Source organism: Bos indicus, chromosome 7, assembly GCF_029378745.1.
Source record: "Bos indicus isolate NIAB-ARS_2022 breed Sahiwal x Tharparkar chromosome 7, NIAB-ARS_B.indTharparkar_mat_pri_1.0, whole genome shotgun sequence".
In the NCBI taxonomy this organism is placed as follows: Eukaryota; Metazoa; Chordata; class Mammalia; order Artiodactyla; family Bovidae; genus Bos; species Bos indicus.
The window spans coordinates 21,027,968-21,040,952 of record NC_091766.1 but is presented as its reverse complement, the minus strand read 5'-3'; the positions used below and the strand labels follow the sequence as shown (position 1 = coordinate 21,040,952).

At 55.0% G+C, this 12,985-nt stretch overlaps 2 protein-coding genes across 3 annotated transcripts; one reads left to right on the top strand and one right to left on the bottom strand.

Moving 5' to 3' along the window:
* The first annotated feature begins 261 nt into the window (after positions 1-261).
* Positions 262-3,807, top strand: OAZ1 (ornithine decarboxylase antizyme 1). The gene is given in 6 exon segments (XM_019964534.2): positions 262-495; positions 1,867-1,924; positions 1,926-2,012; positions 2,417-2,589; positions 2,996-3,081; positions 3,253-3,807. Coding segments are annotated over 6 exon segments (684 nt in total). The 5' UTR covers positions 262-349; the 3' UTR covers positions 3,387-3,807.
* A 711-nt stretch (positions 3,808-4,518) lies between these two features.
* On the bottom strand, positions 4,519-11,870 carry PEAK3 (PEAK family member 3). Of its 2 annotated transcripts, none has more exons than XM_019964533.2 (4): positions 11,735-11,870; positions 11,265-11,347; positions 9,850-10,388; positions 4,519-6,874 (listed from the first exon to the last, which is right to left on the bottom strand). In XM_019964533.2, exons 2-4 carry the CDS (start codon positions 11,344-11,346, stop codon positions 6,095-6,097), a joined length of 1,401 nt encoding a protein of 466 aa, XP_019820092.2. In that variant the 5' UTR covers position 11,347; positions 11,735-11,870; the 3' UTR covers positions 4,519-6,094. The 2 variants fall into 2 exon arrangements, with proteins under 2 accessions (XP_019820092.2, XP_070649272.1); XM_070793171.1 differs by having other exon boundaries at positions 11,265-11,350; positions 11,735-11,822.
* Between the last annotated feature and the right edge of the window lie 1,115 nt (positions 11,871-12,985).

Below are 12,985 nucleotides of genomic sequence, written 5' to 3'. Positions count from 1 at the left end.
GCGCCCCGCGCGTTCCAGACGCCACGGCGGCCCCGCCTCCTCCGCGCGTCCGCAGAGCTTGGCAACGGAACGGGGCGGGACCCGAAGCATTCTTCCAATCCAAGGCACCGCCCCAACTCGTGTACCTCGCCGCTTGCCAATCAGACGCCGAGAGGGGCGGGCACACCTGGGTTTCCCGGTGGCTCCGCACCCTCGTGCGGCCGCGTTCCCGCGGCGTGGGGGCGTGGCCTGAGTGCGTTGTCTATAAAGGTGGGCGGCGACGGCGGCGCCATTTTGCGAACGGCGAGCAGCGGCGGCGGCGCGGAGAAGCGCAGCGGAGGTTTTGCTGGTTTCGGACCCCAGCGGCCGGATGGTGAAATCCTCCCTGCAGCGGATCCTCAACAGCCACTGCTTCGCCAGAGAGAAGGAAGGGGATAAACCCAGCGCCACCGTCCACGCCACCCGCACCATGCCGCTCCTTAGCCTGCACAGCCGCGGAGGCCGCAGCAGTGAGAGGTAAGCGCCCCGCCCCCGCCCGAAGCTTCCAGAAGCGGCGCCGCGCAGGCCCGCAGGGGGCAGGCCTCGGGGCGCCGCGGAAGTCCGGGGAGCGCGAGGTCCGCCCCTTTGTCGAGGCCACAATCGTACTGGGGGCGGGGTGGGGGCGGGGCGGGCCCGAAGCGGGCGGAGGGGCCTCTGATTGGATTGAGGGGCTTCCAGGGTACCTGGTCGAATTGAGGTGTGGGGCGGGGGCAAACACGGCGGTTTCCGTTTGGATTGGGGAAGCTTCCAGGGTCCCTGGTTGGGTTTGGGGGACACCAGAGTTAACGGCCCGTTTTAGAGGCGCGAGGGTCGGGTTTGCGGGGTGGCTAGACTTGAGGGGCGAGGTCAGGCCCACGGATCCGGGGAATGTGGAGTTTGCGGGCGGACAAGCCCAGCGGAGTAGCCTTTCCCACGGGACGGCGGCCGCCCTGGCGATCTCTTTATAGCCCCGAGGACGCGCGGAGTCGGATAGCGCCACGTAGACGGCGCCCGGGGCCCTTATCAGGGTGAATGCCGGATCGCCCTTCCCCCGGAGGACTGCTGTGCCAGGAGTGGTTGTGGCTAGGGACGGGGGTTCAGGGGGGCCGCGCTCGGCGCGGAGCGCGAGCTCTTTGATGAAGGGGACCCCGGATGGGAACCGAGGAAAATGGAGGCGACTTTGGGGCTTGTTTACGCTGCTCAGCAAATGGCTGCTGGCATTGCCGGCTGCGCGATTGTGAAAATCTCCCCCGGGGCCGAGGGCCCTTTGCCGAGATGACGCAACCGGAGGCCGCGGGGAGCGCGCGGGAGGGCGTCTCCGCGGGCCGGGCCTCGCAGCACCGGCGGGGGCACTGATCGGGCTCCACGTCTCCAGGCAAGTGAAGGGATCGCCGCAGGGACAGCTTCTGCGGACGGACAGGTCAGATCCCTAAGAAAAGCTTACTGGAGCTTCAGGTCGGCTACAGACCGCACAGTGGGAAAGGGGAAGCTGGAGCGCTGGGCTTAGAAATGGGAAGTAGAACTTGACGCAGGATTGGGTGGGGCGGCACTTCGTGCCAGTCGTGAGATGGTTAAAGGGCAAAAGCGCCCCCCGACCCCGGGAACAGGTGGGTCTTTAAGCAGCGTATCACCTGAGGCGTCTGGTTTGAGTGGCCACTTGTTTCTGTGATTGTTTTAGCTGCCCCGCCGCCGGATGTTGATTTTTGCGCTCAGTGTGAACATTGCCCTTGGAAAAGGGAGACAAGGTCCCTGGTGGACTTGGGCTCTGGAAGGCCTTGACCTTCAGTTTGGCCGTATTGGGACCCCAGGCCCTGTTGGCAAAGCCCGCGGGGTCTCCTTCCAGTGCTGCTCACCTGCTGTCTCCTCCAGTTCCAGGGTCTCCATCAACTGCTGTAGTAACCTGGGTCCAGGGCCTCGGTGGTGCTCCTGATGTCCCTCACCCACCCCTGAAGATCCCAGGTGGGCGAGGGAATAGTCAGAGGGATCACAATCTTTCAGCTAATTTATTTTACTCTGTAAGTATGCTCCTTCCTTTGGACTCCTGGGGACCTGAGCTGGGGGGAATGTGGTCAGACCCAGAGCGCCTGCCTCTGAGCAGACGGCAATCATTTGTGCACTTGTCATGTGCTGGGAGCTCTCTTTCTGGTTTTACCCAGTGCTCTGAGCTCAAGATAGAAGGAACAAAGGTGCGAGGCACTGCCCAGGCAGCTCCTGATAGCACCTTAGCCTGGAGCTCTCTGTGGTCTTGGGCAGAGCTGCTGCTGCTCAGAGGCCTCCGTAGCCAACATCAGCACTGGGTTGTGGGGGTGTGTGAAAGGTCATTTCGGTGCTTTTCTGGGTTGTCAGGGTAGCCAAGGGAAAGATCCCCAACCTGTGAAGGTTGGTGTTTATGGTTGAATGTGATTTTTTTCCCCTGCAGGATAATCGGCTGAATGTAACAGAGGAACTAACGTCTAATAACAAGACGAGGATTTTTAATGTCCAGTCCAGGCTCACAGAGGCCAAACATATTAACTGGAGAGCGGTGCTGAGCAACAGCTGCCTCTACGTCGAGATCCCGGGCGGCGCTCTGCCCGAGGGGAGCAAAGACAGGTGAGGGCCAGCCTGTGTGCGAGGAGGAGGGAGGCCTGAGCCAGGGGACAGGTGGGTGGTTCATGTTCAGCCTGCATGAGGAGGAGGGAGGCCTGAGCCAGGGGACGGACGGGTGGTTCATGTTCAGCCTGCACACGAGGTTCATGTTCTGGGAACCAGTGGACCAGCTGTTAGCACCCGAGGGGTGAGGGGAGGGGGTGTTACTGCTGGCCTCAGGTAGATGGGGCCAGGGCCACCCCATGGTGTCTAGGAATGTCCCCTTGAGTGATGTGGCTCCAGTGTAAGCAGTGCTGGAGGTGACCCTGGATTAGACCTGGGAAAGATTGGTGTTCAGACAGGAGTGGAAGAATCAGGCTGGGGCCCCGGTAGGGGTGCGGGCGGGCAGCTCCTGATGCTGGAACTTTAGCTTCGCAGTTCTTCTTGAGTTTGCTGAAGAGCAGCTCCATGTTGACCACGTCTTCATTTGCTTCCACAAGAACCGCGATGATCGAGGTAGGTTGACTGCCTTCCTCAGATTCTCCAGGGGGTGAGAGGAGCGGGGAGGCCAGGCAAGGAGGTGGAGCCCATGGAGTCCAGGACTCAGGCCTTGGTCTCCAGACCCTGGGCCCTGAGTGTGGACAGGAGTTCTGACTTAATTGTATCTCTTCTGTGTCTCTTCTGCAGCCGCCTTGCTCCGTACCTTCAGCTTTTTGGGCTTTGAGATTGTGAGACCGGGGCATCCCCTTGTCCCCAAGAGACCCGACGCTTGCTTCATGGCCTACACGTTTGAGAGAGAGTCCTCGGGTGAGGAGGAGTAGTGTGACGACCCTGGGGCCACTCAGGGGCCTCAGTTGCAGTCCCTTGCGTGTGTGCTTTGCGCCGTGCCTGGTGCGGGTGGTGTGATCAACTGCGCTGACCAGCGTCAGCCTGCTCACCTGCTGGTTTGTCCGCATGTTGTAATTGTGCAAATAAACGCTCACTCCAAATTAGCCGTGTATTTCTTGAAGTTTAATATTGTGTTTGTGATACTGAAGTATTTGCTTTAATTCTAAATAAAAGTTTATATTTTACTTTTTTATTGCTGGTTTAAGATGATTCAGATTATCCTTGTACTTTGAGGAGTTTCTTATTTGAAAGTCTTTTTGGAACAGTCTTAGTTCTCTTAACTTGGAAAGATAGGTATTAATCTACCGTTCTATTGCTCTCAGAAATCCAAATAAAAGTGATTATCCCTCTTAAGACCTGTGTTGGCTCGATGGTGTTGATGGGCTCTGGGGCCAAGGGAGTAGGGGCCTTGGGCTTGCCAGGGGCTGAGGGAGGTGCGCAAGCAAGAGTCTTGAGCCAAGTAAGGGCCTGGTGTCACTCTGGCCACAGCCAGCTCAACCCAGAGCTCCAGCTGGGTACCTCCATACCTCATCTTCCTGCCACCCCTGGGCAGATGGTAGCCCGCCCCACCCTGCCTGCCACTCCCCTTTCCCCAGAGCCCTTCCCTGGGGTGACTGAGGCAGGCTGGAGTGGCCTGGTTCCAGGCTGAAGCTGTTTACTGGGCCTTGAGAAGTGGACCAGGGCAGGGCCTAAGTGGGGCTTTCCCAGGGGGGAAGGGGAAGGAAGGGGTGGGTGTTTGGCTGTGGGCATCCTCAGCCCTCATGGTGTCTTGCTGGGGAGGGAGCTCTGCTGGTGGGCCTTCTGGCCAGAGCAGAGGTGGGGTCTGAGGAAGTCAGAAGGCAAAGACCCTGCAGTGGTGTGGGTGCTGTGCTTAGTTGCCCAGCTGTCATGGGGTACAACTGTGTGACCCCATGGGAGACCCTCTGCTAGACTCCTCTGTTCATAGGGATTCTCCAGGCAAGAATACTGGAGTGGGTTGCCATGCCCTTCTTCAAGGGATCTTCCCTACCTAGGGGTTGAACCAAGGTCTCCCACATCGTGGGCAGATTCTTTACCATCTGAGCCACCAGGGAAGGGTGGAGGTAAGTGGGTGGCTGAAGGCCGAAGACAGCAGCCCTGCAGCGCCACCTGCTGGCTGAATCTGGGGTTGTGCCCTGCAGGTTGACAAATGGGTTGCAAAGCAGGTATCTTAGAAGAGTTCAGAGGGATTCAAGTATATCTGGGGGCTGGGTGGGATATTCGGTTACCTGGTTGATGATGGAGTCGGCTTTCAAAGGTCTGAAGAGAGGGCTGGACACACTCCAGTCTGTGGGCAGGGCACAGGCAGAGAAAGGGCTTTGGGGTTGGGGTGCTGGAGGACGTACAGGAGTCTGAAGCAGAGCATAGCGGGGAGATATATCAGCAGAAGGAACAATGGGTAAGGTCTGGAGGCCAGAAAGCACCTACATAGAGGGGTGATGTGGCAGGAGAGGGCCGGACAGCATGCGGAGCCTTCAGACGAACCCCTTGTGTTTTGAAGGCACTAGGGAGCCATGGGAGAGGTCTGAGCAGGAGAGGAACCAGGTCATACCTGGGGTTAGAAAGTTCCCCCCAGCATTGCCATGGCTGGTAAAGGGGTATGACGAGATCCTGGACAAGGGCATTGAGACCCCTCAGAGCTCCTGTATCTACTTTTCAGAGGTACAAATTGAAACTTCCTCCTCATTCTCTCCCTTAGGTCCCTGATGAGGCTGTAAACAACTTTGTTTATTCTATCATTCTATGCTATTAAACACATAGTGTGTGTTAAGTATGGGCAGGGCCTCAGAACTCAACCTGATGGGTGAGATGAACAGGTGACAAAGAGATGAATGAATAAATGCAGGTGGTTACAAGTGCTTTGGTGGGAAGCAGGGCCAGGAGCTGGAGAGCGCCCAGGAGGGTCAACTTTATTTGCTTAAAAGAGGTGAGATTCAGCAAGTCCGGCAGAGGAAACAGCCAGTGCAAAGATTTGGTGGCTGGACAGAATTTAGTGTCACAGAGGGGGAGCAAGGAGGCCATAGTGGGTGGAGGGAGTAGGGGGGTGGGCATGGGAACCAGGGGAGCATATGGGCAGGTGAGCTCAGGCCCTGCTGGGGTGGGCTGGCTGTCTCAGGTTCCAGGGACCTCTCTCCCCACGGAAGCCCCCAGCAGTTCTTGACAAGCTGTTGACAGTTCACACCACCATCCTCAGCACAAGGGCAGGCTCCAGGGCCTTTGGGAGGAGTGTCCACATTGCCACGGACACAGTGACCATCAGACCGTAGTACCACAAGGGCACCTGGTTTCTACTGGAAGGTGGTGGGAAGAATTCCAATCACTGGGAGAGGCATGAACTGGCAGTGATCGCACACCAGGATGGGCTGCTCTGAAAGCCTCTACGAGCACTGGTCATTAGGTCCCAGCCCTGGAAGGGGGGCAACTGCATACTTGGGGGTAGTAAGAGGGATTGGGCCTAATTTCCCAACTGCATTCTCTGCTGGCCTGTTGGTCCCTTCTGAAAGGGGGCATCCACCCTGTGATGGATTCACCAGCCACCAGTTCCAGCCCTGGGAGGTTGAGGGGGGGGCGGGGCCTGCCACTTGGAGGGGTCCTGGAACAGGTGCATCACTCACGGGCAGGGTCAGTCCCACAGCAGACTGAGGGCGAGGTCCACTGAGGCCGCTGTGGCCTCCATCAGGTATTCACAGCAGAGCCAGTCCTCCAGACCGGGCACCTCCCCACCCACGGCCCGCTCAGCCAGGTGCAGGACCAGCATGGTTCGGCGCACCTGCAGCCAGGACCCCAGTGGGGTTCCGTGGCTGCGCAGCTCTGGTCTGGGCCCCCAGAGCAGCGCCTGCAGCGCGCCGCGTGTCCGGGCCGCTGAGGGCCGCACACGGGTCAGCTGGGCCGCCAGGCGCTCCAGGCCTGCGGCCACGGGTGTGGCCAAGGGCGCTCCAGGGCCAAGCAGCTCTCGGAACAGGCGGCTCAGCTGCCGCGCGTGGATGCCGGGGGTGCCGGGAGGCCGCGGGCGAACGCGTCCAAAGTCTGCCAGCAGCAGGCGCGGGGGCCCGGTGGCCATGCAGCCCCGAGGCGCCACCAGCAGCATGTTCTCAGGCCGCAGCTCGGCCAGGGCCACGCCCCGTGCCTCCAGGCGCTCTAGGGCAGCGCTCAGCTGCAGCAGCAGCAGGGCCACAGTTTTCGTGAACTCCTCCGGTGGCCGAGCACCTGCCTCCACAAGCCACTGGGCCACAGTGAGCTCTGGCACCTCGGCCACCAGCACCACGCAGCCGCTCCAGGGCGCCTCAGGCAGTGAACCCTCGGGCAACAGGCCACACAGCCCCTGGAGGTTGAAATGTGGGCGTAGAGAGACCTGTAGCTCCAGGCCCCAGGTGTGGGTCTCCTCAGCTCCTGGCTTGGGCACCTGTGGGACAGAGGGGGCCTTCAGAGCCTGACCACAGAGCCCCTCCACCCTGAAAACCAGCATAGCTTGCCCAGAGGCTCTACCTGTTCTGAAACCTTCCCACCCACCGCAACTTGCCCCACTATGGCTGATCACTCCAGAAGCAAGGTTCTTGTTAATTCAGATATTATTCGCCAACATGATTTAAGGAAAACTACACCTGGGAGGATGGTGCTATGGGTCTTCCCTGGTAGCTCAGTTGGTAAAGAATCTGCCTGCAATGTGGGAGACCCAGGTTTGACACCTGGGTCGAGGAAGATTCCCTGCAGAATGGAATGGCTACCCACTCCAGTATTCTTGTCTGGAGAATCCCATGGACAGAGGAGCCTGGTGGGCCACAGTCCATGGGTTTTCAGAGTCAGACACGACTGAGTGACTAACACTAACAGTACGCCAGGGAGGAGGTGTTTAACGGTTAAAGTTTCCAGCCTGCCAAAGGGTGTCCATCACTTGTACTTGCCACTTGGTAAGGAGGAAGATGACAGCAAAGGAGCTGGAGCTGGGCTGTCAGTAGAAATACAGCTCAGGTCACAGTGTAATTCAAAATTTCCAGGAGCCACATTTTAAAAAGTGAAAAGAAACAGGTGAAAGTAACTCTTTCTTCTTCCTCTTCTTTTTAATATTCACTAGTTTAATTTTTTAGATTCTACATATAATTGAAAACATACAGGATTTGTCTTTTATTTCACTAAGTATAATACCCTCCTGTGGTGTTGGAGAAGACTCTTGAGAGTCCCTTGGACAGCAAGGAGATCAAACCAGTCAATCCTAAAGGAAATCAGTCCTGACTATTCACTGAAAGGACTGATGCTGATGCTGAAGCTCCAAAACCTTGGCCACCTGATTCGAAGAACTGACTAATGAAAAAGACCCTGATGCTAGGAAAGATTAAAGGCAGGAGGAGAAGGAGACAACAGAGGATGAGACGGTTGGATGGCATCACTGACTCGGTGGACATGAGTGTGAGCAAGCTCCAGGAGTTGGTGATGAACAGGGAAGTCTGGCATGATGCAGTTCATGGATGGGGTCACAAAGAGTCAGATACAACTGAGCGACTGAACTGAACTGATAATACCCTCCAGGTTCATCTATGTTGCAAATGGCAAAATTACATTCTTTTTTATGGCAGATTAGTAGTAGTCCATTGTATATATATTCCACATCTTCTGTTGATGGACACTTAGGTTGCTTCCATGTCTTGGCTATTGTAAATAATGTTGCTGTGAACATTGGGGGCACATATATATTTTCTAATGAGTGTTTTTGTTTTTTTCTAGATATATACTCAGGATTAGAGTTGTGGATTATATGCAGTTCTATTTTTAGTTTTCTGAGGAACTTCTAAACTGTTTTCCACAGTGGCCACATCATTTTACATTCCCAGCAACAGTGTACAGGATTCTCTTTTCTCCACATCCTTGCCAACATTTGTTATCTGTGGTCTTTTTGATGATGGTCATTATGACAAATGTGAGGTGATACCTCCTTATGGTTTTGCTTTACATTTCTCTGTTTAGTGATGTTGAGCATCTTTTCATTTGCTTGTTGACAGTCTGTATGTCTTCTCTGGAAAAATGTCTCTTCAGGTCTTCTGCCTAATTTTTCATTAGCTTTTTTTTTTTTTTTAATGGAGTTGTATGAGCTTGAAAATAACTTTAATAATCTATTTTATTTAATCCAACATTCCCAGAATATTATCATTCAACAGGTCATCAATGAAAAAGATATTAATGAGATGTTTTTACACAATTGTTATTGATACTAAATCTTTGAGACCTGGTGTATATTTGGCACTCAGAGCACATCTCAGTCAGGACCAACCCCATTTCAAGTGCTCAGAAGTCACCCATGGCCAGCAGCTGCAGTACTGGTCAGCAAAGCTCCTTCTAGAAAGTAGGAGAACATCAACTCCGGAGATTACATTTGAATCACTTTGGGGCAGGGGTTAAAAAGCACAGGTGCTGAAGTAGGGCACTGGGAGTGTGTATTTTAAAAATAAAGTCCCCAAAAAAAAAAAAAAATAAAGTCCCTTGGGACTTCTCTGGTGGTCCAGTGGTTAGGACTCCAAGCTTCCAGTGCAGGAGGTTCGGGTTCAATTCCTGGTTGGGGAACTAAGATCCCCCATGCCATGTGGCACGGCCAAAAAACCCCCAAAACAACCAACACGACAACTCTCCAGGGGCCTCTAAGATGGAACCAGGATCAAGCTGTCAATGAAAGAACTCACAGCTAGCAACAACTTATTCCCTCCACACTCCCATCAGTAAAATGGGTTCATAATAGCACAATCTGTCAAATAGGTGAGGTTCCTCCAAAATGGTGACATATCTGACTCTTGGTGGTCACATTTATTTGACAGGAATCTTTTTTTTTTTTTCTTGGTGGTGCATAAAACAGAAGCACCTTATAATAAAATATGGTAATGCTTGCATGAGGATTAGCTGAATGAAAGTGTTTAAATCTCCTTAGAACAGCACAGGACATGAAGGAACAGTGCTCAGTACATTTTGTTGAAGATGTTGATGATGGAAAGTGGTATCTATCAGCTGGCAGTGGGTTTCTAGCGTCAGAATTTACTGGGTAGTGAGTTCAAAGGCAGACTCCTGGGGACTTCCAGTGTTTAAGACTCCTAGCTTCTACTACAGGCGGTGCGGGTTCAATCCCTGGTTGGGGAACTAAGATCCCACATGTCCCGTGGCAGGAGAAAAAAAAAAAAGAAAGCAGACTCCTGAGCCCCTGAGAGGCGTGGGGAGATTTTAACAAGACTCCCGGGTGACTCGAATGTAGGTGGCCCCACACCTTAGAAACGTGATTCCTAGGACTAACGGTGTTAGTTGCAAAATAAGCAATTAGGCCCGAGAAGAAAGGGCCCTAGGTTATGCCTTGGAGGGGAAATTGGGGAAACCTCCGAGGGGCGGGGCGGGGGCGGGGCTCACCTTGGCAGCCAGGAGGTGCCACGCCTCCTCATGCACGCGCACCACGCGGTAGTAGAGGGCGTCCCCGCTCTCCACACAGGGCGAGCTGTCCAGGAGGCGAAAGCCGTGCTCTGGCCGGCAGGGGCCTGGGCGGCCCCCCAGGAGCCGGGTGTGAAGCCGGGCGTGCACGGAGCGGAGACCCTCCAGCTGCCGGGCCTCTAGAGCTGCGTGCACGGCCTCCGGGTGGTGCAGATCGTGGAGGGAGAGGCCCAGTTCGGTGTCCAGCGAACTGAAGGATGGCTCTGCAGGCGGCTGGGCTGGCCTCGCCCTGTCGTCGCCTGCCTGGCTCTCATCCACACTGCGGGACCCCACAAGGGGCTTCCGAGGCGGCCCTGCTCGAGTGAGGCTGGGGCTGGAGGCTTTGTGGGTGGGCAGCGATTGGGTCCTGGTGAGGGTCTTCTTGGGCAGGGGTGGGGGCAGGGGCTGCGGGTCAGTTGCGGGGGGCTCAGATGTCCGTGGGCGGCAGGCCTTGGAGGGCATCAGGTGGGTGCGGACCTCACCTGGACGGGGGGAAGCAGTGGGGGAAGGGCGTGAGGACACGGGAAGTGGGTGCCCAGGACTCTACCCTAGGCCGTAATTCCTTCATCTCTAAAATGGAAAAAATGGGGACTTCTCTGGTGGTGCAGTGGTTAAAACTCCGTGTTGCTCCTGCAGGGGGCGCTGGTTCCATCCCTGAGCGGGAAATAAGATTCCCACATGCAACGGAAGTGGGATGGGGTAGCCAAAAAAATGTTGTTTTGACTGGAAAAAAATAGGGAGTTCCTAGGTGGTCCAGCGGTTAGGACTCAGCGCTCTCACTGCTGGGGCCGGGGTTCAATCCCTGGTCAGGAAACTGAGATCTCACAAAACCGCACTGCACCGCCAAAAAAAGAAAATACCAACGTTCAACTACCTTATGCCCTACGAGTTAAGGATGCCATCTCCAATTTGCAAATAAGGAAACAAAGCTTCAGAGGAGTGACCAGTCAGTGGCAGAGGAACATCCGGCCCCCACTTTCCTGTGTGGTTCTGGGCAGGTGACTGAGCCTCTCTGAGCTCCAGTTTCCTCATTTTTAGAAGCTGGCGATCCATTTTTTTTTTTTAAACAAAGAGTTTTATTAAAATAGTTAAAAAGCTGCTATAGGGGACTTCCCTGGTGGTCCAGTGGCTAAGACTCTGTGCTCCCAATGCAGGGGGCCCAGAACTAGCCAGAGAACTAGCTCCCGCATGTCGCAACTACAACCCAGCACAACCAAATAAATAAATATTTTTTAAAAGCTGCTATAATTGAGTTAAATGATTCCTTAGATGGTAATGAAAGACCCAACCTTCCTGTTCTGGCTGCCCTACCGGCCACCTGTCCCACCGCCCACCCAAGGCCCCTCCCAGGCTCTCACCAAGGTTGCTGTAGGTGTGCTGTGCTGAACAGGTGGGGGTGTTGGCCCCAGGCATCTTGGTGGGTGGCTCCAGGTTGCTCATGCTGCTGGGGGAAGGTCAGAGTGGATGGCATGTGTGTGAGGGCCCCCCCTGCTGTGTGGCCCTTGGGAGGGTTGCTTGACCTCTCTGGGTGAATGTCGCCCATCAACCTTTCAGGGCTGCAGAAAGGACCTTGAACTCTTATGATAGAGACAAAATGTCCAGCTGGGAGGGCAAGACATCTAGGGGGCAGGGGTAGCATCTGGGATACGGTGACAATACCCAGGGACCCGTACTTAGGCCTTGTCCGCAGAGCTCAGCCCCCTCAAGTGGTCGCCAACAGCAGCCTGACCCCTAGCCCTGCCCCACCTAGATTCTAGGTCACCCCAGCCTTGAAAAGCACCTGCTTCCACCCAGCCCCCGCCTCAGCCCCCCTCCAGGAGCGCCCTACCTTCAGGACTGGCTTGACCTCGGGGCAGGAGGGCCCTTGAGGACCAACTCCCAATAGCTGCAGCTCCTGGCCTCCCGGACTGTCTGACCGGTCCCTGCAGTGAACCGGAAACGCCAGGGCAACTGTTAGACCACAGGCCCAGACGGGAGGGGGCCTTTCTGCAGTACTTCCCCATGAAGGCTGCTGGGCTCCAGGACTGAAAGCTGATGGGAGGAGAAGGGAAGACGGGCCGAGATCCCAAAGGTTACACGAGTTGGGCGGCCAAGAGGACCGAGCCCTGAGAGGTTGAAGGGAATCAAGGCTTTTAAGACCCCCCACCTTTGGGGAGGCAGGGAACCTCAGAAGTGAAGGTTCAAGGAGAAATTCAGCCAGATGACTTTTCCTCTGTGGTTTTCACTTCCTCCAAAGCCACTTCCCCTTCTGCAGGATCATCTGAGAAGCCCCCAGAATGCATGCCCCCACTCCCCACCCATCCCAGGACCTTGGCACGTACTGCTCCATTTGAGCCCCAGTTCTGTAATTTGCTCTGTGACTTTGGGCCAGTCACCACTCCTGTGTTCCAGCAAATAGAGAAAAATGGCTCCTGTTTGCTGTCTCCAGCCACACTAGTTGGATTTGTTTTTTAAATTTAGTCAAGTCACTTCCCTTTCCCCCAACACCTTAATGCATTGATTTAGAAAAAGACATTTGATAATAGAATTACCATACATGGAAAATCAAGAAATGGTGAAAATCCAGGGAAAGCCAGACAGTGTGAAATTCTAGCTTAAGTACATGCTGTCTAAACTGTCTGGGGGCCTGAGGCTTACCTTACCTGCTCAGAGGCGTGAGTGGCATCTCTCTGAAACCCAGCCTCTTCCCCTCTGTAGAGGAAGAACCAAGAAGTCACTGCGGTTGAGAAGATGCAAAGACATTTTTGTTTTGTAGTCAGAGCATCTTCCATGCTGAGTTTGTTCTGCCCCATCTCATTTCCCTTAGAGGGCTAGAGTCCACGCAGGGTCACACAGCAGGTCCAGGATGGGCTGAGAGGTCTACAGGCCGTTACTGGGTGCCCCCTGGGTGTGGGGAAGGAGACAAATCCATCTCATGGAATCCCCCACATTTGGGGCCACACTGACCTGCTGACCTTCAGCATTTCCAGTGTGAGGGTCTGTGACTTGATTCAATATTTTTTCTTTACTGGCACTCAGCTTCTGTAATTCACAGAATGGATGTTCTCTATCTTTAATCCATGGGGCAGCCTGTGATTTG

Coding starts and splice junctions, on each gene's coding strand:
- PEAK3 (XM_019964533.2), bottom strand. CDS start 11,346: ATGAGCAACCTGGAGCCACCCACCAAGATGCCTGGGGCCAACACCCCC. Junction 10,389..11,264: donor GCACACCTACAGCAACCTTG/GTGAGAGCCTGG, acceptor CCCCCCGTCCAG/GTGAGGTCCGCACCCACCTG. Junction 6,875..9,849: donor GGCACCTCCTGGCTGCCAAG/GTGAGCCCCGCC, acceptor TCTGTCCCACAG/GTGCCCAAGCCAGGAGCTGA.